At 42.9% G+C, this 24207-nt stretch overlaps 1 protein-coding gene across 1 annotated transcript in view; it reads right to left on the bottom strand.

Annotated features, from left to right (window-relative positions):
• The window catches only part of BPI (bactericidal permeability increasing protein), a 39547-nt gene extending 39203 nt beyond the window's left edge, over positions 1-344 (bottom strand). The window contains exon 1 of the mRNA XM_007521651.2: positions 233-344. Within this exon, the coding sequence (XP_007521713.1) occupies positions 233-341 (109 nt within the window). The 5' untranslated portion in view covers positions 342-344. The remainder of the gene's footprint in view (positions 1-232) is intronic.
• Between the last annotated feature and the right edge of the window lie 23863 nt (positions 345-24207).

The following is a 24207-nucleotide window of genomic DNA, read 5'->3' as shown; positions in this document are numbered from 1 at the left end:
GACTTGGAACAATCACTGGACTTGGAGTTCTCCAGACCAGTTCTCCAACCCCAGTGCTGCTGCCCCTTGCCAGCCCCAAGACCTTGCCTCAGTTTCTTCACATGTCAGGCAGGGAAGAGGCCGTACCTGGAGTAACTGTGAGCAAGCCACATATTGGATGCCAAGAACTGCTCTGCACATAGGAGTTCATGGAGCGGGGGTGGAAGAGGAGGGAAGGAGAGTGTGCCATTACCATAGTCTAGTCCTTTCTGAGTGATCCTGGCCACGATGCCAGGGTTGGTGGTCTTGCTGCCTGCTGTGCCCAGGGCAGCCAACACCATCAGGCTGGCCCACCTCAGCATGTTGTTGGGCTGTGCCTTCTTCCTTCAGAGCTGTCAAGCCTTGAGGCCCTGGAGGCGATCTAGGAATCTATAAGAACTCACTGGGTAACCACAGGTCAGGAGAATGTAGAAAGAAGGAAGAAACCTGGGAGGGGCAGGCCAAGAAGGAAGACTTTCTGTAGGGGCTGGGAACAGTGTGCGTACTGTGCACCTTCATGTGTGGGGGGCGGGGAGACTGGGACGCACTCTCAGGTTCCTTTTCTTGAGAACCCCATTTCCTTTTCTGAGCTCCCACCCAAACCCTTCTACCCAAGGATTTCCTTGAAGCTTGGTGGTAAGTCCTGCAGTGCTCATTTTCTTTTTCTTTTTTTTTTTTTTCAGTTTTATTGAGGTATAATTGACAGATGAAATTGTATACATTTCTGTGTGATGCATCACACAATGTGATGACTTGATAAATGTATACATTGCAGAATGATTTCCACAGCCGAGTTAATTAACACATCCATCATCTTACCTAGTTACCATTGTGTGTGTGTGTGTGTGTGTGTGTGTGTGTGTATGGTGAGAATGCTTAAGATTTACTCTTAGCAAATCCCAAGTCTATAATGCAGCTTTATTAACTAGTCACCAAGCTGTGCAGTAGTTGTCCAAAACCTTTATTCGTTTCATAACTGAAAATTGCTTTTCCTCTGTACTTTTGATTTCCTTGATGTTTTCCATAATAAGACATTAAAAAAAGTACAGAACTGTTAATGTCTTCTTGTCTTGAGTGGCAATAATGGTAATAACTGAATGCTTGAAACTCAGAACATAATATTTTATTTTTCAGAGCTGAGTATTTTAGCTGTGGTTTTCAGTCTTAGTTCTGCCATGCTGTTTGACCTTGGCCAAGGTCCTTAACCTCTCCGAACCTCAATGTCCTCTTCTGGTGTGTGGAGGTCATTAGAATACCCTCCCTGCTTGGATTACTATGAAGACAGAAAGGATTTTCAAACAACAAAGCACTGAGCATGATGTCCTTACACAATAAATGCATACATGGTAGCTAATCAGATCAGTTGGCTTTTTATTTATTATTTTAATTAATTAATCAATTACATTACATTACATTTTAAATGAGACAGTGATACAGAGAGAAAAACCAGAGCACTGCTCAGTTCTGGCTTATGGTTGTGTTGGGGATTGAACTTGGAATCTTGCAACCTCAGACCTGAAATTCTTTTGTATAACCATTATGCTATCTCTCCAGCTCCCAGTCTGCCTTTTAAAATAACCCATGTTCACTGACCAGCATTTGAGAAAGAACCAAGGACTAAAATTCACATGCTGCCTGTGAGTCCAGAGATAAGCAGAGACATGCCTTGGGTCGGAGGGGAAAGTATTGTTGAGGGTGTGTTTGCTTTAATAAAGAAAAATGAGAAGGGCTTGGGGGAGACAGCATAATGGTTATGCAAGTGATTTTCATGCTTGAGGCTTCTAGGCCCCAGGTTCTGTCCCCAGCACCAGGATAAGTCGGAGCTGAGCAATGTTCTAGTTAAAAATAAAACAAAATAAATAAGAAAACAGAGATCACATTGGTTAGTCTTGCAAATTTCTCACCTTCTCTCTTTCTTTCTTGTTTTATTAGGGAAATAATGATTTACAAAACAGTGTTGTCACATGAGTAAAATTTCCAATAATTTTTTTATTATCTTTATTTATTTTTTGGATGGAAACAGCCAGAAATCAAGAGGGAAGGGGGAGATAGGGTGAGAGACAGAGACACCCGCAGCCCTGCCCCACCACTTGTGAAGCTTTCCCTCTGCAGCTGGAGGGGGGGGGGAGGGCTTGAACCCAGGTCCTTGTGCACTCTAACATGGGCACTCTACCAGGTGTGCCACCACCCAGCCCCAAGTGAAATTTCTTATCTCCCGTGGTAGGTATCTGTACACACCTAGTAGAGTGCATATATTACCATGTGTGAGGACGCCAGTTCAAGTCCCTGGTCCTCATCTGCAGGAGGGAAACTTTCCTAGTGGTGGGGCTTCCTTCCTCCCTCCCTTCCTTCCTTTCTGCAGCGAACATTCTCCCCCAACACGGCCTCTCTTCTAGACACATCGGATTGCATTGCATCGTCAGCCAGAAGTTTTCTTCATGAGCTTTTGGTTCTGTTCTTCTGTTCTTTTTCATCCCTTCCTTTGACAGATGTAGAACCAGGACTTCCAGTGGAGAAGTGTTCTTTCCACTGTCACGCAACTCGCTGCTCTCCGGGGACCAAACAGAGCGGCCGGAGGTACCCTGCAGCAGCCCAAAGCCTCAGCGCCCAGGGGGGCTGCAGGAACCTCCCACATTGCGCGCCCCACCCAGACTTTGCAGACCCACGTGTCTGCCAGGCCCAGCGCCTTGTTTCGCAGCAGCCTCGGGCTGTAGCTGGCTGAACCCCGCCGGGCAGCCGGCTCCGTCTCCATGGTGATGAGAAGAGGGGTGGGGGTTGTCTGTGTAGCGGGGCTGCCGGCTGCTCTCCTACTGGGCCCCCATCAGCCCCCCGGAGCTCTGTCTCCTAGACTCTGATTTTTATGAAAGTCTAATGATGCCCGCTGAGCCCAGAGCACGTGAGTCAAAAGGTGTTTTTTTTTTTTCCTCCCTTCTCTTTGCCTAGTTCTAAAAGGGTCTCCCTTCCTGCCCTCCCTCTGCAACAAGAATCCTTGTGACTTGCCTAAGAATGAAAACAGTGGCAGAGTACAGAGCATCTATTATGTACCAGATGCTCTACATATATTACTCAAAGCCTGAGAACAACCCGGGATGAGGGTGGGGGCGGTGATACTCTACTTTGGAAATTTCTGTCCCTGTCAAGGTCACAGTTTTTTTCATGGAGGGTAGACTTCTTCCTCTGCACATGGTGTAGTGGCCAGATGTCACCCTGGATCCCCACCCCAGATCTACCCTCCTGACCACCATCCCCCCCAGACAGAGTCTAGAACTTTCAAGGAAGATAGCTCCAAGGACTGTGACACACCTGGTTGAGTGCACGTATCACTATGCAAGAGGACCATGGTTTAAGCCCCCTGGTTCGCACCTGCAGTGGTGAAGCAGTGCTTCTGGTGTTTCTTTTTTCTTTTCCCTATCTTCCCCTTTCATCCCAGTTTCTGTCTGTCTCTAACCAAGAAACAAGAAATAAATAAATATATATATATATATATATATATATATTTAAAAATCAATTAATGACTTGCTCTAAAAGTAGATGTTTGAAAAACATTCTCATCTAAAGTCTTGAATATCTATAGCCTCAAGTTCTTGAGGCTTGGGCAGATGTTGCGTCTGAGAGGGTGTCAGACAGGAAAGGAGCATTAAAGGTGAAAATCATATGCAATGATGAAAATCACATGACTGTGAGTTGCATTGCCATGGAGTAGGAATCACAAAGCCAGCTGGCACATTTCTGAACAAGCCACAGTGGGGATACAGGGCTAGACAAGTAGTGAAAACAGTATCAGACGGGCTAGCTGAGGGAACATCAGTTTAATAATATACATGTGGAGAATTTAGATGGCTGGGAGTTCTTAAGAAAAAAAGGGGGCTGACCTGTGACATTTGTCCTGTGTTAAGGGACCATGGGCATTAAGAAAAGAGAGAGGGGAGCTTTTCCATGTCAATGAGGGGATGGCATTATCTTTTACTCTAGAAATGAAGAGATGAATCTCTCATAAATGGAGGACCATTGCACTGATAAACATACATGGGCAGCACTTCCCCAAACTGAGCTTTTCTAGGTCACAGAAAACAAGAAGCAATGATAGCTTTTTGGATTAGGAAAAGAATAAAGGACTGAGAGATGAACAAAAGTTTTTACTTAGTCTCCAGGGCATTTTGTGCTTTTAACTAAAACTATCTCCATTCCTAAGAAATCATAGCAGACTTCAAAAGAATCGGAGAGACTAGATGACACCCCCTCAATACCAAAATGACACTGAAAGAGGGCATGCCGGGAAGAATCTAACCTGACCTTCATAGGGAGACTAATCCTATATTTTGAAGAGAGAATCCACATGGATTAGTAAACCAGGATATAAGAACAATGTTAATAGGATAGGGTTCCTGGGGCTTCCAGCTGCTCCCTAGAGGTACAGAGTTTTAGCCCCAGGAATCTTTCCTTATGTCCCTCTGTCTATGAGCCACACTTGTTTGCACTCATCTTTGGCTTGGTGGGTTCCTAGATTGATCCTAGTCTTATCTTGTGTCATTCTCAAGTGATCCTCTTTGCTATTCCTAGTTGAGCCAGGAGAGCAAAATGCAGCTGTTGCTAGCCTTTAGCCATGTGTGCTCCCCTTATTTTATTTTATTTTCCTTTCCTTTCCTTTCCTTTCCTTTCCTTTCCTTTCCTTTCCTTTCCTTTCCTTTCCTTTCCTTTTCTCTTCTTTTCTTTTCTTTCCCTCCCTTAATCACTGTTCCCAGCAGCCTTTTCTTTTTTTGATAGTGACAGAGAGAAACACAGAGGGGAAGGGGAAATAGAGATGGAAAGAGACAGAAGCACTTGTAGCACTCCTTCACCACTCATGAAGCTTCTTCTTTGCAGGTGAAGTATGAGGGCTTGAACCCCAGTCCTTATTTGGCAACATGTATGCTCTACCAATTACACCACTGTCCAGCTCTAAGCTTTTCTTGATAAGATCTCAACACAGAATATATATATATCCCTGACCCACCCCATTTTACTTTGGAATCTACAATCAAGCAAATTCTCCATACAAAAGCTACTAAATTAATGCTTTCTTCACCTCCCTGTCTGGTGCTGTTTTTATTCCTCATTCAACCTGGAAAGAGCCTGGGGGGGAGAGGAGGGCATTTTCCCCTGTCATCCTGCATCCTAGTAGATGATTAAGTCCATTCTTTTTCTCCTCTTAATTTCCTCTATGTGAATTTAATTCTTTGATTAACCAGAGAAGAATCCAGGTGGGTTCGGGGAAATTTCTTCTTTGCTTTATATACGTAAAATAAATATCTTAAAAAAGTGATTAAAAGTTAAATTCAGTGTTTTTTAGTTCAGGGGTTACTCACTTGTGCAGTTCCACCACTGCTAGGTGACTCACTCCCCTTTTTACTTCAAATAGAGACAGAGATGGGAAGAAGAGACACCATGGCACTGCACCCCTGTTTGTGAAAAGGTCCCTGGAGCCATGTGTGGTGCTCCCATGTGGTGCTTAGAGCTCAAACCCAGATCTTCCCACATGGTAAAGAGTGCACTATATGAAGTGAGCTCTTTCTTAGCCCTCTGTTCACCTTTGATAATTCATTTAGTTTCAAGAAGAAATCTTGACCTCTTAATGGTATTTTAAAATATTTATTTATTTATTTATTTATTTTTGCCTCCAGGGTTATTGCTGGGGCTCAGTGCCTGCACCATGAATCCACTGCTTCTGGAGAGGCCATTCCCCCCCCTTTGTTGCCCTTGTTGTTATAGCCTTATTGTGATTATTATTTATGGTTGATGTCATTTGTTCTTGGATAGGACAGAGAGAAATGGAGAGAGGAGGGGAAGACAGAGGGGGGAGAGAAAGTCAGACACCTGAAGACCCGCTTCACAGCCTGTGAAGTGACTCCTCTGCTGGTGGGGAGCCGGGGGCTTGAACCGGGATCCTACAGTGGGTCCTTGCTCTTTGTGCCACGTGCAAAGCGCCACGTGCTTAACCTGCTGCGACCCACCCCTGATTTTTTTTTTTTAGGTTTATTTTTTCCATAGGTTATACAATCTCCTATCCTCAGCTTCATGTTAACCTGCAGTTTGCGAATTTTCCCCATTCATGAAGCACTGGACTAAATAACAGTTTCTAGCAAAAAGATTTTGAGTGTCACTGCAATGCAATTGACAAAGAAGTTTATTCAACTTTATGACATAAAATTATTTCAGAATAATAACCAGAACTGGCCAGACCATACCAAACTCTTGAGAAGTTTAACATAACTTTAAAATACATTCATATTATACTCACATTTATAGACTACTAAACATTTTCCTTATGTGACAATGCTTTCCATGAAGCTTTTTGTATGCCTCGTAGACCTCATTCATGTGCATTTCACTTTACACAAGCAAAGAGATTATTTTGGGGTGCCTTAGGAGTTCCCTTATTTATTTCTTTTTTGTCAATCACAAATTTTATTCTTTTCTTAGAATCTTGATTTCTGAGAAGTTTTGGCATAGATATTAAGAATTGCAAACAATTCAATTCCCCAGCTAACCAATGTGACAAGAATTTCAAAAGCAGTATAACAACTTTTATAATTGCAACCAGAACTCAATTGTTTAAAGGCAGTCTTCTTAAATAATTTTCAGTTTTTTATTAAAATATGACTGCATTCTTAAAGGTATTTTTATCTATTTAGTGGATAAGAAATTAAATATTGCTTTTACATAAGTACACCACTAATAGCAAACTTAGTTTTAAGAATTTTTGTAATAACTTACTAGATTTTCTCCAGTTTCATCAGACATAAAGGCTTTCGTTGATATATATCTTTAAGATTTTCTTTTAAAAAGCTGTTACTGATTTGTGTATGTTAGAGAGAGACCAGAGCACCACTTAACTTTGGCATAAGCAGGGCTGGGAATTGAACAACCTCCTATCTACCACTTCTGTGCTCTGCCACTGTGATATTCCCCCAGCCCAGTAATATTTTTTACACAGATCTTTTGCACACTTCTTTTGTCTTCATATTTGCCCTATAGTTTTCTCTCATTCCACAATTAAGCAGTTTCACCTTGAACTTCTTTTTTATACTTTTCTCTCTTTTTTATTTCTATATTTGTATTTATAAAATGGAAATATTGAAAAGACCATAGGATAAGAGGGGTACATTTCCACACATTTTCTACCACCAGAACTACATATCCCATTCCCTCCCTTGATAGCTTCCCTATTCTTTATCCCTCTGGAAGTATGGACCCAGGATCATTATGGGGTGCAGAAGGTGGAAGGTCTAGTTTCTGTAGTTGCTTCTCTGCTGAACATGGGCATTAGCAGGTCAGTCCATACTCCCAGTGTGTCTCTCTCTTTCCCTGGTGGGGCAGGGATCTGGGGAGTTGGGGCTCCAGGACACATTGGTGGGGTCTTCTGCCCTGGGAAGTCCGGTTGGCATCATGATAGTATCTGGAACCTGGTGGCTGAAAAAAAAATTAGATATAAAGCAGAACAAATTGTTGACTAATCATGAACCTAAAGGCAAGAATATTGAAGATGAAGATTTGGGGGTCTCTGTTTTGGAAAAATCTAGTAGGTCTATTTTAGGTATATTCCAAAGGGCTCATGATTTTACTAGTTTTTGCCTGAGCCTGATGTCTAATATGCAGGTGGACCCAGGTTATTGTCTGGGGAGATGGTGGTCATAGTTGGAAAAAAAGGCTAGAAAGCTGGATCAGAGAAGAGAGTAGTTCCCAAATATGGGAAAAGTATATAAATATTGTTAAATTTTATATTTTTCTTACTAAAAAATGTCCCTTTTTTAAAAGACTTGTTTACCTGGCTTCTATTAGTTGTGATTACATAGCGTTTCTAGAAAGTACAACTCTGCAAACCTTCATTTCCTGTTTCCAAGCCATGAGCCACTCTGAAGACTGGACTTGCTTGTGCTTCTTCCAGTGACACAAACACATTTCCCTGTAGGTGTGAGTGCCCAGATTCAAGGGCAAATCCAAATTTCACAATTAGTATTTTAGCACAATGATCCAGATAATTAGTAAATTTTCCTTATCAAGCCTTGTCAAAACAAAGGCAGTTATTCTCCTCTTAGACTTCATGAGATATTTCTTGGCCAACAAACATAAATTAAAAAAAAAAAAAGGTATGTATGTGTTATTATACCTTATAGAACTCAAATAGGTTCCGTTGAATTGTAAATTATCTCTTCATTTACTATAATCACCCTCCAAGATTATGCTTCTGGAAAATATTTTTCATCTGTTACTCTAACTGTGGCTCCTGTAAATACAGTGATATGTAAGGGTAAGCTCCCAAGTACAAATATAGACACAAACAGACATTACTTAGTTTCTATTTTAAGTTTTAGGTATTAATTTCCAAATAGTTGGTTTTTTTCCCACCAAACCACTGCTCAACTAGGGTTTATGCTGCTGGTGATGCTAGGGATTGAACCTGGGACCTCAGAGTCTCAGGCATGAAAATCCGTTGCATGAACTGCTGTGCTATCTTCCTAACCTTTTTTCTTATATTTTAACCTTTGGAATTCTATCCTTTGCCTCTCCTGTAGAGGTTACAATATCTTCACAAGAACAAGTAAGCCTTTAATCACACAACTGTGCTGCCTCTCCTTTTGCCTCTTACTTGACCAGGTGTCAGCTCAGGGTGCAGTTAGCCATTCATACATACAACAGATAGTTGAACAAGTAAATTGCTTTGCGTGTGAACTTTTTACTCCCAAGTGGCCAAAATTAGTCATCCTCAGACAGACCAGACAGTATATATATATATATATATATAAAAAAAAAAGAAATTCACCAATGTAAAATTTCAAAACCAGTAGTCAAGAATCACCTTATAACCCAGCCTTCAGTTGTCAAAATGAGTCAGGCAACAGAGAGCTCTTTTTAACAGACTAGGATCTGTATAGAGAGATACTTAAACTAGGATCCCTCTCCAGAGAGATCAGCCAGGAACTTGAGTTCAAATACTAGGATCTTGAAGAAGAGATCAAAACACTAGCATCAGGGACAAAGTGTTAGGAGACAGACAGACTGATGATCCCTAACACATTAGGATACTTCACCTTCTGGACATACTATTTGAGCAGTTCCCTTTTGCAAAAGATTGAGAGGCCCCCTGAGGCCCACAAGAGGGTTTACTATGTTACTCTTGATGGAGATAACCAGTGATGGTGGAGAGAAGGATCTTTTAGAAGTCTAGGCCCATTATATCTGTGTGGGAATCCCAAGACTTCCTGACTAGACCCCCGGATGTTGGGGTGACCTGCTAGTGACCAAAAGAGCCATTATTAAAGTGTGCTGATCACTTGCCATTATTCAGCTATTGTAGTCCTTACTTCATCTGACAGAGTTAGGCTTAGAGTCATCTTGTGGGCCTCTATAGGACATTGCCCTCAGTGTAGAACAACATTGGTAGAAATTGCCTCACTCTCTGAAGGGAGGTTGGGTTAACCTACTCTGTCACTTGAGGAAGAGTGATCCTGAAATGAGTGAAACCTAGAATGTTCCTAGTCATGACCATGGAAAGCGAGTTCAGGCTGATAGGGATATAGAGGTTACACAAGCTGCTGTGCTAACTATGAATAGACATGGGCTCTAGATCAGATGGATGGGGTTTAGAGTTAATGGTATTTATATTCTTTCCCCATATTTAAGAACTACTCTCTACCCTAATGGAGCCTTCTAGTCCTTTTTCCAACTCTGACACCATCTTCCCAGACAATACTTTCAGCCCTCCTGTATGTTAGCTGTTGGGTTCAGGTGAAAATTAGTAAAGTCACGGGCCCCTTGGAATATACTTAAAATAGACTTCCTAGCTTCTTCCAACATGAAGACCCCAAATCTCATCTGCTATATTCTTACCTTTAGGTTCTTATTTATTAAACAATTTGGTCTGCTTTATATCTTAATGCTTTTCAGCCATCAACTTGCAGATGTTACCATGATGCCAACCTGACTTCTGGGGGCAGACGACCTCACCAATGAGTTCTGGAACCCCACCTCTCCAGAGCCCTATCCCACTAGGGAAAAATAGGGACAGGCTAGGGATATGAATGGACCTGTTAATGCCCATGTCCAGAGGAGAAGCAATTACAGAAGCCAGGCTTCCCACCTTCTGCTCCTCATAAAGATTTTTGGTCCATACTCCCAGAGGGATAAAAAGTAGGGAAGCTTCCAATGGAGGGGGTGGGAGATAGAACTCTGGTGGTGAGAATTGTATGGAATTGTAACCCTTTTATCCCACAGTTTTGTCAATTATTATTAAATCACTAATAAGAAAAAAAAAAAGAGTATGAAGTAAGGAGGGAACAGCTGGGATGGAGTTCTAGACAAATTATCCAGGCAGCCTCAGGGTTCTATATGGGATCCTGATCCCTCTGTTTGCTGCCACAGAAAATCAAGCACTGGGGGCCAGGCAGTGGTGCACCTGGTTAGGCGCACACATTACAGTACCCAAGGACCCAAGTCCAAGCCCCTGGTCCCCACCTGTTGGGGGGAGCTTCATGAATGGTGAAGTAGGGTTGCAGATGTTTCTCTGTCTCTTTCCCTCTCTCTTGTCAATTTTTCTCTGTCTCTATCAAATAAAGACATAATAAGAAAAGAAAGTCAAACACTGTCATCCCTGATTTTACACAAGGGTAAAATATTTGTTTATTGCCATTCAGATATGTAATGGAGGCAGAAACAATCCTCAAGTCAACACCCTCTTTCTTTGTGTCAGGGAAGACGTAGACCAGTGTGGAGATTAGAGGACTCGGAGGTTGGCTCCTAAGGCAATTGAGGTGGGGGTCTGGACATAGGGGATGCTCCTGCCTTCTGGATCATAATGGGGTTTCTGTTTATTTCCCCCCTAAAAACAGTGTTTGCATTAAGCCTCAGTTATATTTTGTTTTTCTGAAGGGGCAAGGAGAGCAGGACGGGGGTGGCAGGGGTGAGAGGTCCTAATGTCCTCTGGTTTTCCAAATTCCGTTTTTGGCATATTAACTGCTCCTTGCAAAAACAATTCCTGTAAATGGGTCACTGAAAGTTATTATTTTGCCTAACCTAATTTAGCAATTTCAGATCACTTCCTGCTTCTAGAGCCATATTGAGTAGCCTCCTCCCTTTGGGAACGTGGTTTGAAAAGAAGGGTCAGAAATGCAGAGCATAATTCCCAGCACTAAATATTTGGAACCTGAGAACCAGCTCAGCCTGAGCTGGCAATCCCCCAAAGGGAAGAGGCAGACAAAGAATTAGGCCTTAGGATGGCAGCCCACTTCGTGCCTGAGGCTAGTAGAAGAGTTACCTGTGAAGACATTGGCTCTATACAGGGATGTAGAAATGGGAGACAAAGGGAAAGAAAAACAAAGCAAAGTATGAGGAGTAGTTCTGTCAAAGGAAGAGAGTGTGTCACTCTTGTGTCTCCCTTTTCTCAGGAAACCAAGGATTTTGCCTATCTTACAATATTGACTCTAACAGGCTGGGCCTCTTCCAACCCAAGGGAGGATCACAGGAAGTGAAGTAACACACAGTTGCCAAATGTCCCAGGGTCCAACACCCAGAGCCATTTCCCTTCAGTTACACAAGGCAATAGGGGCGTATGCTCAGTCAGTCCTTAGCAGCAGGACAGGGAATGCTCCCAAGGAAAATGTTAATGGTGAAAAAGCAAACCACTCCCTTCCTGGAACTCCCAGGGGTGGTGAGAGCAAGGGGCTGGGGACACAGATAAACTGGAACTAGAGTCGGTTTCAGGGAGTAACTTTGAGCCCTGACATTGCCTCTGCCTGGCTGCATGAACTTGGATGAATTTCTATCACACCCCCACCATGCCCTCCAGGTCTTTCTCCATAAGAGCAGTCACCACCTTGGAAGACAAACTGTGCAGAAAGCAAGTCAAGTTTTCTTTTGGTTAACATTCTCTATTTTATTTATTTTTTTAAGTGCCATCAGGGTTATTAATGGGGTTCAGTGCTTGTATGAGTCCAATGCTTCTGACAGCCTCCCCCTTTCTTTGGTTTTTCTTTTCTCTTTCTGATAAAGACGGGGGTGGGGGGGCAGGGACAGATAGCATAATGGTTATGCAAACAGACTCTTATGCCAGAGGTTCCGAAGTCCCAGGTTCAATTTCCCGCATCAACGTAATCCAGAGCTGAGCAGTGCTCTGATGAAAAAAAATAATAATAGTAATGCTGGAGACAGGGAGACATTGAGAGGGAACGGGAGAGGTAGAGAGAGAAAGTCATCACTTGTGAAGCTTGTTTCCAACCTGGGTCCTTGTACATGGTAATGTATGCCCTTTATTGGGTGCATCACCACCTGACCCCAACGTTCTTTCTTAGTCCTCACTCATTTCTGAAAATAAGTTTCATGAGCTCCCTTTCACAGATAAAAACATGGAGACTTAGAAGGTGGATAACTTGCCTGAGGCCACACAGCTCTAATGTCAGAGGAGTGTTGAGGGCATCAATATGAGGGTGGTTATCTCTCTTGGTGGATCACAGGGTAGAGTGACTGCACAATCTACCAGCACTCCTGGCAAGTATGTGCTCCGAGCTGGCATCTGCACAGACAGGAAAGGTGGGTGGGGGAGAGGCAGGTGCTGCTACTAGGTATTGGGGCTCAAACCTGTCGTCTAACACTTAATGAAGTAGACCCTCTAGTAACAGCAAGGCTACTGCTGACCCAGTCCGGTGTCTTTATCCTCAGGCTATGGAGGACACAAAAGCACAGAGAGGCTGAGTGACTGGCCGAGGGAGACACAGTTGCAAAGTACTGAGTCAGGTGTCTGTAGTTGAGGACCCAAGCTACCCTCTTGACCTGGAAGTCATTTACAAGAGCCCGCAGGGGGTGGGGGGAGGAGGGGGAAGGAGTTGTGTCCACTAGTTCAGAACAGGCCAAGCTGCAGAGGGGCAACTGGAAGAGCTTCTGGAGGCTGCCTCTCTCTTTCATTCTCTGCCCAGAGAGGAAAAGTAAATACTGATAGGACAGGGCTTGGTGCTCCTTTGGGGGCTGCTGTTTTCCCAGCTGTGGAGCAGTCACTGCCTTCCAGCTTCCCAGAGTCAGCTCTGGACTCCAGCAATTCCAAGGAGCCACTGTAGTTGTCGTGGGAAAATTCGCAGACACAGGAGCAAAAGAAAACAGAGATGACTCTATCAGGAACAACAATACTTATACCCCTTCCCCATATTAGGGAGCTACTCTCTTCCCTGATACAGCTTTCTGTCCCTTTTCCAGCAGTGACATCACCTTCCCAGACAATAACTTGGATCCACCTGCATATCAGATTTCAGGCTCAGAGAAAAACAAACAAACAAACAAAAAAACTAGTATAGATACAGGCCCTTTGAAATATAACTCAAATATGCCTACTAACTATCTACAAAATGGAGGACCCCCCCAACACTTCATCTGCACTATTTCAGCCTTTAGGTCCATGACTGTTCAACAATATGTTTGGCTTTGTATGTTAACTCTCTTGTCAACCACCGGGTTTCAGATGCTAGCATGACTTCCCTGGACAGACAACCCTACCAATGTGTCCTGGAGCTCTGCTTCCCCAGAGCCCCACCCCACTAGGGAAAGAGGGAGACAGTCTGGGAGTATGGATTGACCTGTCAATGCCCATGTTCATCAGGGAAGCAAGTACAGAAGCCAGACCTTCCACCTTCTGCATTCCACAGTGACCTTGGATCCATACTCCCAGAGAGATAAAGAATAGGAAAGCTATGAGGGGAGGGGATGGGATATGGACATCTGATGGTGGGAATTGTACCCCTCTTGTCCTATGGTTTTGTTAATGTCTCCTTTTGTAAATAAATTAAAAAATAATAAAAAAGAAGTCACAGGATAGATATTCTATGGAATACTATTCTGTAATCAAAAAAGATGATCTTGTGTCCTTTGGAACAAAACAGATGGAACTGCAAGTGAGTATGCTTAGCAAAATAAGTAAAGAGATGAAAGGCAACTAAGAAAGAAAAAAACAGAGATGACTACAACCCCTCTCTGCAGAGGGACTCATGCACAGCATTTTTGCTTTTTTTTTTTTTCCCTCTAGCAGTTTGTCTCTGTGCTTGTGAGTATCTTTGCATTTGTGTCTGCACGCACACATACACAGAGACAGATGGAAGCTTATTATGTAGCTGTGCAACTTGGATATTCATTTGACAATATAGTGAATGCTTTTCCATATCATTAAATCTTCTTCCACAACAATTTTGTCTGTTAGCTTTCACATTGTTGGTTTCTTCTAATTTACAAAGGTATCAGATGCAGCATCTCCTACAGCTGTCACTTTTTTATTGAAGTGTAATTTGCATGCAGTAAAAGTCACCTTTTCTAGTGTTTATGTCTGAGTTTTGACAAACCCACAAAGTCACCGCTGTAATCAATCAGTATGTAGAACAAAATTCTGGCCCCTCCCTTGTCCCCCTGTGCAGCCAACTCTTCCCACTACTACAACCCCTGGTAACTGCTGATTTTTTGCTCCTATAAATGTGCCTTTTCCAGAATGTCTTATAAATGGACTCAGAGTATGTAGACTCTGGAATTTGGCTTCTTTCCCAGCATGGTGCACAGAGGCCTATCTCTGCCAATAGGGGTTCTTTTTACTGCTGTGTAATACTCCATTTTATGGATGTACCAATTGAAGAATCTGTGTTGCTTCCAGTTTTGGGGGATAAATAGTGTTATTTACATATTCACAAAGAAGCTTTGTGTGAACACAGACTTTTATCTCTCTTAGGTAAATGCCTAGGAGAGAAGTTGTTGGACCCTATGAGATGATCCTGAGTATATTCAACATCCTTTCTTTTTTTGTTGTGTCATGTTTATGTTTTATATAGTTATTTAAAAAATCTCAATTTAGAAAAACTGTTAGCAATTTTGGCTGACAAAATGTTATAGCTCTCTTGGATAGTGTGCTGCTTTGCTAAGCACACAATCCAAGTTCAGGGCTGGCCTCCACTGCATTGAAGGAAAAGTTTTGATGCTGTGGTTTCTTTTACTCTTTCTCTGCCTCTATCTTCAAAACAATAGCAACAACATAAATTCTTCCTTCTTTGAAATGCATCAGTGAATATACCTATAGATTACATTCAAAAGATTATGCCACAGACGTGGTTCTCCGGTCTACTTTCTTCAATATAGACATTGACCACATTTTTGAAAGTGCTTCTCAGTGTTGCCAGTGTGTAGATGTACAAAATTTATTTAAACAATTCCCTCTTGTTCAATAAGCAGATTGATTACTTTCTAGATTTTATCAACAATGTCCTTGAACTAGTGTCTCTTCCCATTTATAGTGTTTTGTGTTTTGTGTGTGGGGTGGGTGGGACAAATCCTAGCACAAGGATTTCCTGAGACAAAGAGACCCTTGCCATCTCATTTCATTTTTTTTTTCCTTGATGTTTTTCTCATGCATAGATGAGCAACTAATATACAACACAAGCTGCACTACAAATTCATGAGACAAGAATGGTCTCTCCAACAAACAGTGCCAGAATAATTGGCTGTTCATATGGGTGAAAATGATTCCTTACCTTATGTACACATTAATAATTCACTCCAGGTGCCGTAAGGATTTAAATGTAAGTGATAAATCCTACAAGTTTAGGACAATGTATAATAGAGCATATTTGTAGAAAGATTCTTTAATGAAAAATATTTTAAATATGCATAAGTATAAACTATAAAGGAATGACCTGATAAGTTTGACTACTAAAAAAAAATCAAGTATTTCTTTTTGTCATAAAAAAAATCCATTAAGAAACCAAAAAGACAGGCTGTGATCTTCAATATTTGCAATGTATATAGCTAACCAAAAAGTAACATCCACCATGTATGAAAATGCCTAAGAATCAATAATAGTAATAATAAATGACAATATACTATAATAATATAATCATAATCATATATAAGTAGCTCATTTGGTATAGTACACACTGCCATGTTTGAGGACCCAGGTTCAAGCCTCTGAGAACACCATGCACAGCGCTAGGGGAGTTTCATGAACACTGGAGTGGTGTCATAGTGTCTCTCCTCTCTTTCTCTGTGTCCCTCTCTGTCTCTAACTGGGAAAAAAAAATTAATGGAAACATACAGCTGTAAAGCCCCTGACATCAAAGCAACAACAATAAAAGAAAGAAACAAAAAGAAGTAGAAAATGATGATAAATATGAAAAAAGATCTTCAATCTTAGTCAAGGAAGCATGGATTAAGACTCACAGGGAAGGGGCTGGGCAGTGGTGCACCTGGCTGAGCACATGTTACAATGTGAAAGGACCAGCAGAGGGAAAGCTTCACAAGTTCACAAGTGGTGAAGCAGGGCTGCAGATTTATCTATCTATCTATCTATCTATCTCCCCCTTCCTTTATATTTCTGGCTGTCTCTATCCACTAAGTAAATAAAGATAATAATATATAAAAAAGACTCATAGGGAATAGGGAGCTTGGCAGTGGCACACCAGGTAGAGTGTCCATGTCACCATGCAAAAGGATCTAGTTTCAAGTCTCTGCAGGGAGAAAGCTTCAGGATTGGTGAGGCAGGTCTGGAGGTATCTCTCTTTCTCTCTCCCTGTCTTCCCCTCTCTTCGCAATTTCTGTCTCTATCCAAAACAAAAATGAACATAATGACACATGAGACAGCACTGCACACTCACAGGGCTGGCAGCATTTGAAAGTCAGCACCAAAAGGCATGAGGGTCTAGGTGGGCATATAGACTTCAAAAGCAGTTTTTTATAAAGGTGCTGGTGCCAAGCTGTGTTGTGACACATGCAGAAGTGTGTTCCTGGCTTCCCCAGAAGAGCTTGTGTCAGCGTATCAGCAGCAATAAGCAGGAATACTCATAGCAACGTTGCTCACAATAGCAAAATACCTGGCATCTATGAATGATGGAATTTAGATATAGAGTAACAGGTTGATGTAATACGATGCAGAGGTGAAAACAGATGAATTTCCGTTGCCTGTGTCAGCTTGGATGCCTCTCAAAAGTCTCAAAAGTGAAGTGTCCTGTTCTTAGGCATTTATCCAAAGAATGCTGAAACACTAATTTGAAGGGACATATGCACCCCTAAGTTCAAAGCTGCATTATTCACAATAGCCAGAGCTGAGTCAGCCTAAATGCTTGTCAACAGATGACTAGATAAAGAGGTTATGGGATACATACTCCGTGGAATACTATTCTGCTATAAAAAAGGCGGTACTCTGTCCTTTAGGACAAACTATAGAAGGCATGAAGGTGATTATGTTTAATGAAATTAAGTAGAGATGAAAGACAACTACCAGATGGTTTCACTCATATGTGGAATCTAGAGAACTGATACACATGAATTTGGGGGAAAACCAAAAGAAGAAGAAGAAGAAGAAAAAGAAGAAGAAGGAGGAGGAGGAGGAGGAGGAGGAGGAGAAGGAGGAGAATGAGAAGGAGAAGGAGAAGGAGAAGGAGAAGGAGAAGGAGAAGGAGAAGGAGAAGAAGAAGAAGAAGAAGAAGAAGAATGGGAAGAAGAAGAAAAAGAAGAGCAAGCAAACTGTTTCTAAGACTTGTGAGAACTATGGTGGTTATCTCTGGGAAGTGGGAGGGTGGGAGTATATGACTCCATTTGTACAAAGTTTGAAAACAAACATAACAGCTGAGGATTTTGTTTGAGGATTTACCTATAAGGAGTAAAACTAGAAAAGACTAGGAGAATTGGTTACTCAGCTGGGGGCTGGGGCTTGGAGATAAAGAGCTACTATTGTGCCTTTATTGAGCTATCAGAAAAGTCTACGTTTTTCTATGCAAAATCTCTTCATGACTTTTCTGACAACCCGATACTTTCTGTGTTTCAGCTTTTTTATTTTTTGATATGTTAAAAATATTTCTGGCTAATTCCACTCAGGCATTTATCCAAAGGACATGAAAGCATTAATTCAAGGAGATGTATGCACCTCTATGTTTCTAACCTCATTATTTAAAATTGTCAAAGAGTGGAAGCATAGGGATGGGGGTGGACACAGAATTTTGGTGATGGGAGCAGTGAGAAACTATACTCCTAATGAAAAAAAAAAAAGAAAAGAAAAAAAAGGAAGAAAGGAAGGAAAGAAAACTGAGAAATATTATACATGTACCAACAACTATTTATTGTAAACCATTAACCCCCAATTAAAAAAATTGTGAATGCAACCTAAATGCCTATAGACAGATGACTGGATGGATAAGTTATGGGATATATACCCCCTGGAATATTAGTCTTCAATTAAAAAAGATGATACCAGGATCAGTGAAATAGCTCATTTGGATAGCACACTGTTTTGCTTTGTGCAAAATTCAAGCCTGGTTCCCATGATATTGAAGGAAACTTCACTGCTATAGTCTCTCTCTCTCTCTCTCTTTCTCTCCTTCTCTCTTCCTCCCTTCCTTCCTCCCTCTCTGTTTCTATGTAAAAAGAAAATTATATCATGTTTTTTTTGGATAAGATAGATGGAATTGGAAGTGATTATGCTAAGTGAAGTAAGTAAAGTGGTAAAAGGCAACTACTGAATGGTTTTATTCATATAGTTATCTAGAGAACTGAAACACATAAATTTGCAAAAGGCAGAGAAGATCACAAAATTCTCCTTTCTGAAAGCAGCTAGAGCTTCCCTTTGATCCCAGGCCTCCTCCAGTGTCCACCCTCCCTCTTCCTCAGCCAAACCCCCTCAAAGCCCCTTTGTCTCCCTGACCCAGACTCTCACTTCCTGCCCTCAGCCCTGGACACTGTCCATCTCACAGAGCACAGCGACACCTTCTCATTGGCTACTTACCCTTTAGCCCCACTTTTGCTGTCTCCATAATCTGAGGTACCCTATATATATTTTTGTTTTTGAATGTTTCAGATAGAATATGTGAGACAGAAAGGCAGAGAGGGGAAGAAACTATTGTAGCACCTAACTTCCTTCAATGCAATGTGTGTGTGTGTGGGGGGGGGTCTGGCTTGAGCCTGTGTCACATGCATGGCAATGCTCACTATCCAAGTGAGCTGCTGGCATACTGTGCTTCTGTGCTTAACTTAGCACCTTATGCTTCTTCCTTACTCAATTGTAAGGCTGATATTACAGTGGAGTTGATTCTCCAGATCCCTGTATTGCAGTCCTTAGATTGGTTAACTCAGTTCTGGTAACTCCCTGTACCTCAGAATGTGACTTTTGGAGGCAAGGTCTTATTGTGACCATTAGGATAGGCACTGAAAAGAAGGAGAGGTGGTGAGGAGTTTGAACCTGTGCATGGGGATGAGTGAAGATGGCTGCTACAGGCCCAGAAGCCCAGGACTGATAGATATCTCCAGCATCCTCTCACAGCCCTCCAGAGGAGCCTGCCCTGTGGATCTTGGCAGGCTCCTCTGGAGGGCTTCCAAGGCATCTTGGTTTCACATACCCAACCTCCAGGCTTCTGCAGAAACAAACTTTTAATTAAACCTCTAGGTCTGTGGCACTTTGCTCTGGTGACCCAGCAAATGAACCCAGCTGATAACTGTGGGTGCCTGGCTCTTCTGGACACCTTTCTTAGTACCCATGATGACTCCCAGCTTACAGCAGGACCTGAACAGAAATTGCTCTTTGAAGGAGTGGAAGTTCTTTCCAAATGCAGTGTACATTCTCTCTGTCACCTGAGAATTACTTTAAAAATATGTTATATATATTTGCTATATATTATATAATATATCTATATATCTCTACCTCTATCTCTATATCTATATCTATATCTATATCTATATCTATATCTATATCTATATCTATATCTATATCTATATCTATATCTATATCTATATCTATATCTATATCTATATCTATATCTATATCTATATCATCTAGATATCCCAGAACAGGTAAAATGAACACCAGGAGTGGCAGTGGAAAGCACACAGTCCTGGAGACATTGTAGGAAACAGCTAGCTGTCAGAGGGGTGTGTAGCCTTTCAAAGATGCCCACCAACCACTGCACACTAAACGTTCTGGATTCTTTATGTTCCCACTTTCTTTTTTTGTTACCACCAGGATTATCACTAGGGCTTGGTGCCTGCAGGACAAATTCACATCTTCTGGAGGCCTTTCCCCTCCCCCCTTTTTTTATTTGACAGGATAGAGAGAGATTGAGAGGGAGGGAGGGAAAGAAAGAGAGAGACTTTCAAACATGCTTCCTGCCCTACAGGTAGAGACTGGGAACCTGAATGGAGTCTCTGTGCAAAATACACATGCTTAACTGGGTGTGCCCCAGCCCAGCCCCTGCCCCTACTTTCTTTGCCCTACCTAATGGAAGTCAGCCTCCAGGATGACCCTAAAGAGCATGCCTCCATGTACAGTCCCTGTGTGTGAGTGACACTAACCACAGCAGGGTGCTGTGGCAACAGCATTATGTGACATCCGTCGTGAAGGAGGAGATGCTATCTCTTAGATCATTTGTGAGGTATAAGGGAGCCAATCACCATCAGGTGATGACTCTGGCAAGCCTCTGGAACAACCCAGAAAAAGAACCTGAGGTTTCCACTGACAACCACTGCCCATTCACCAGCTACAGACGTTGCTGGTGCTCACGTGGGTGGCCTCACAACAGAGGTAAGCCACTGGCTTTCCCGTCATCGATTCTAGTGATCACGTGATTCAGAAAGAAACGCCAGGAGAAATTCAGGTATGAATTTCCAATTTATTCGGATAAATCACAAAGCTTACATAGCAAGGTGGAACAAAGAACATTTTTCACATATGTCAGTAATAATAGGTTTTCAAAAGGTCAGTATCCCTATGGTGGGGAGGGCTAGGAATGATGGGAATTGATGAGATACCAGAAGGTCAAAGCAATTAGTTACCATGAAGCAAGAGTTGTTGATTATCTAAAGGTGTTAAGAAAAACATGGTGGTTAAACCAGTAGAGTGAGATAAAGCAGAGAAGGGCAGAGTCTGATGTACATCACCGTGATCAAAGAATCCAGGAAGTGAGGTGTGGGGGTCTCACTGTTAAGTTACTGGCAAGGCAGTGATGAAGTATACTTTGTATGTGATCAAAAGATGGTGAACTTATAGTGAACATAGTGAACTTTAAGTGAACTTTTAAGCAGGCAATCATTTGGTCTGCAGCAGAGAAATGAGTTAAGTGTGAGAGGTTGCAGGACTCTGTGAAGCCTGGGAGACTGACAAAGGGGAAACTGAGTCAGAAAAGTGTTTTCCTCCAAGCTCTACACTTGAAAGGGAGAGACTGACAGGTGGGGTGTCTTTTCAGACCTCCATCTCAAGGATGGGGGAGTTCCCCTATGCTCTACCATGCTTTCACACAATCCCACAAGACATGACCTCTCCTGGGAACGTGTCTGCCATCACCATTGGGTGCTCAGATGGCTACCAGTCAGTGTTGTGGTGGCCAATTCATGGGAGACACTGAGCAGTTCCTGAATTCTTCACCCACTGAAACTTCTGGAAACCACATATATTCTAAGCTACTTTAAGTCACTGAGTTATGCAGTCCTTTATCTTCCAGCAACAGGTAACAAATACAGCCTTGAGTGGTACCATTCTACTTAGTGCCCAAAGCAAGTGCCATGGACGTGGTTTATTCCTTGATTGAATGGTTCTGTGAGCTGACTTAACACTGTCTGCTGCCCAGGGAAGCACCACTCGAAAGACTCTCCTCTCTTTCCTTGCAGTTTAGCTAGCTCTTATTTATTTATTTATTTATTTATTTACTTATTTACTTACTTACTTACTGGATAAAGACAGAAAGACATTAGCAGAGGAGGGGGAGATAGAGAGACATCTACATGGTTGCTTCACCATTTGTGAAGCTTTCCTCCTGCAAGTGGGGACCGGGGGCTTAATCCTGGATCCTTGTGTGCTCTAATGGTTGTACTACCCTCCCCTAGGCAGCCATCCCTTAATTTCCTGGGGCTCTATCCTGGGCCCCCTTCTCTACTTTCTGTTCTGCAATGAAAAACCACCAAGGCCTCTTCTCAGTGCCTCATTATGCTGCCAACTCCCCAGGTCCCCAGGTCCAGCTCAGATCTTTCTAGAGCCCCAGGCTCAGCATCCCTCTGAACAAAGACAAGCCCTGCAGATTTCAGGCCCAGAAGTTCAGAATGAAGTGTATCCCCTCTCCCCAGGCCCTGCTTGTTCTCATCTGCCCCTGTCCCAGAAATGTTTCTGCCTCCGACCAGTGACCCTTGAAAAATGGCAGCAGCCCAGCCCAGTGCTTTTTGCCTCCTGGAGGGGTAGTTGAGCACTGTTTCTCTCCTCTTCCTCTGCATTCTCCCTTTTTAACTGCCCACTGCACTTGGGACTGTCCCAGCTCCCCACCTGGACCAGGACACAACCTACTCAACAGCTCCCTGCCGCCATCTGCTTCCCTTCTGCTCCACAGGCAGCTTCAGATCTGAGTGTGACCATACTCCCTCCTCTGCCACAGTCTTGCCTGGATTCTTAGACTTTGAAAATGAGGAGAAAGAAAATAGAAACTTCATACCAAGTCTCACAAATTCTTCATTCCTTTATAGCCTTTCTCCAACTGCCCTTTACCTCCTTCCCCCAGACCTCTGCTCTGGCATCCCCTCTTCTTAGACAGCACTCCAACTCCCTCCACTCACATCTCTTGCTTCCTTTAAGCCCTCACTACTTGCTTTCTTAATTAAAAAAAATAATAATAGAAGGTGAGAGAATGTAGTGGATTTGTAGTGCTGGCACTGAGCACCAAGATAACCCTGGTGGCAATAAAATAAAAACAAAACAAAAAAAAAGTTTGTACTCCATGGATCAGCTATCTTCTGACCCCCAAGTGTGAGCCTTTGCATAAGCCTTTGCAGAAGGCTTTTCTCTGACCTAAATGGATTCTACTTGGGTTATTACCTCCTCTAGACAGCATTCCTCATTACTGTTCCTTTGCCTGACTGAAGCACCATTCCCTGGGCTTTCTTGGTATCTAGGGCCTGTCAATCAAAGTCTTTTTCTTTGTGCTTTTGAAGAATCTTTTTGCTTGGTTGCTTATTGTGAGCAAACCCTCTGTCTCATAAGCCTTTACCGTAGTATAGTTAGCTTTCACAGAAGAGTGGATTGATGTGGATCTAACATTATACTGTGACCAGAGTAAGTCCATGTACCTCTCTTCTAGAACCCAGACTTTCTCAGTCTGTGTAACTAGACACTTTACCAGTCTGCTGTGTGTATCATAACTGATATTTTCAGTCCCTGGTGTTGGTGGTCCTGATCCTGGAGAAGAGGAAGGCATCTTCCTTTAAAGAACCCCCCTCCCCCAGGCCATTCTGGCCTGGCAGCAGCTAAACACCATGGCTCTAAAGTCCCTTCCAGGCTGTAGACATCAGTTTCTTCTTGATGAGAAACTAGAAGCATAAGTCTGCATGAGGGGAGCCTTGGAGAACAGGTTGGAGGGCTCCCTGGTATGTATGTGAGTGTGTATGGGGGGACAGGCAGGAAGCCAGCCCCCACTAGGGCAGACTGAACCCGGGAAGGAAAAACAAGCACAGCTGCAGGGCACAATCTGGTCTTTTCATCATGAGCTAAATTCCTGGGCCGTGGGATGACCCCTGTCCCCTGCACATCCGGCCACAGGCACTCTAGCACCGTCGGCCCAGGCTTTTCACACTGCCCAGTTCTTTCCACCCAGGAAGAGGCCCAGATGTCCTCAATGGCCACAGAGCAACTGAGTAAGACCACGGAGGTAAAGGGAGTGTCCCCAGGTGAAAAGAGGAAGAGAAAGCTAGGATCTCAGTGCAGAGAATCCAGAGAAGGGGATAGACTCCAGTTGAGCTGCAGGCCTTGGGACCATGTGTGGTTGAGGGTGGACGCAGCTTTCTATTGTTGTTATTGTTGTTATTATTATTTAGTTCTGCCAGCCCAAGTCTTGTAGGAAAACCCCACTAGCTCAAGTCCCCTTGACTTCTCTGCAAATGGGCCTCCTTACAATGTATCTCTGACAATACCACAAAGAGACCTGCCCTGGGCCTGTGATTCTGAGCACTTTGAGACTTTGGAGTAGATCCCTGGATGAGGAGTAATGACTGTGACTTGACCTCCCAACTCTGCTATGGAAAGACTGTTGCCCTGCCTGGGCATCTTTGCAAGGTGGGATGGGGGTTGGGAAGGAAGAGTGGAGGGGATACAAGGCAGTCTGTAGCTCAGTTCCACTGTCCTTACACAATACATCAGGAGTAGCTGCTACCAACAGGATTTAACCTTTTAATGCTGGCTGA

The sequence above is a fragment of the Erinaceus europaeus genome, chromosome 1, assembly GCF_950295315.1.
Source record: "Erinaceus europaeus chromosome 1, mEriEur2.1, whole genome shotgun sequence".
Lineage (NCBI taxonomy): Eukaryota > Metazoa > Chordata > Mammalia > Eulipotyphla > Erinaceidae > Erinaceus > Erinaceus europaeus.
This window is presented reverse-complemented; position numbering and strand designations above follow the sequence as displayed.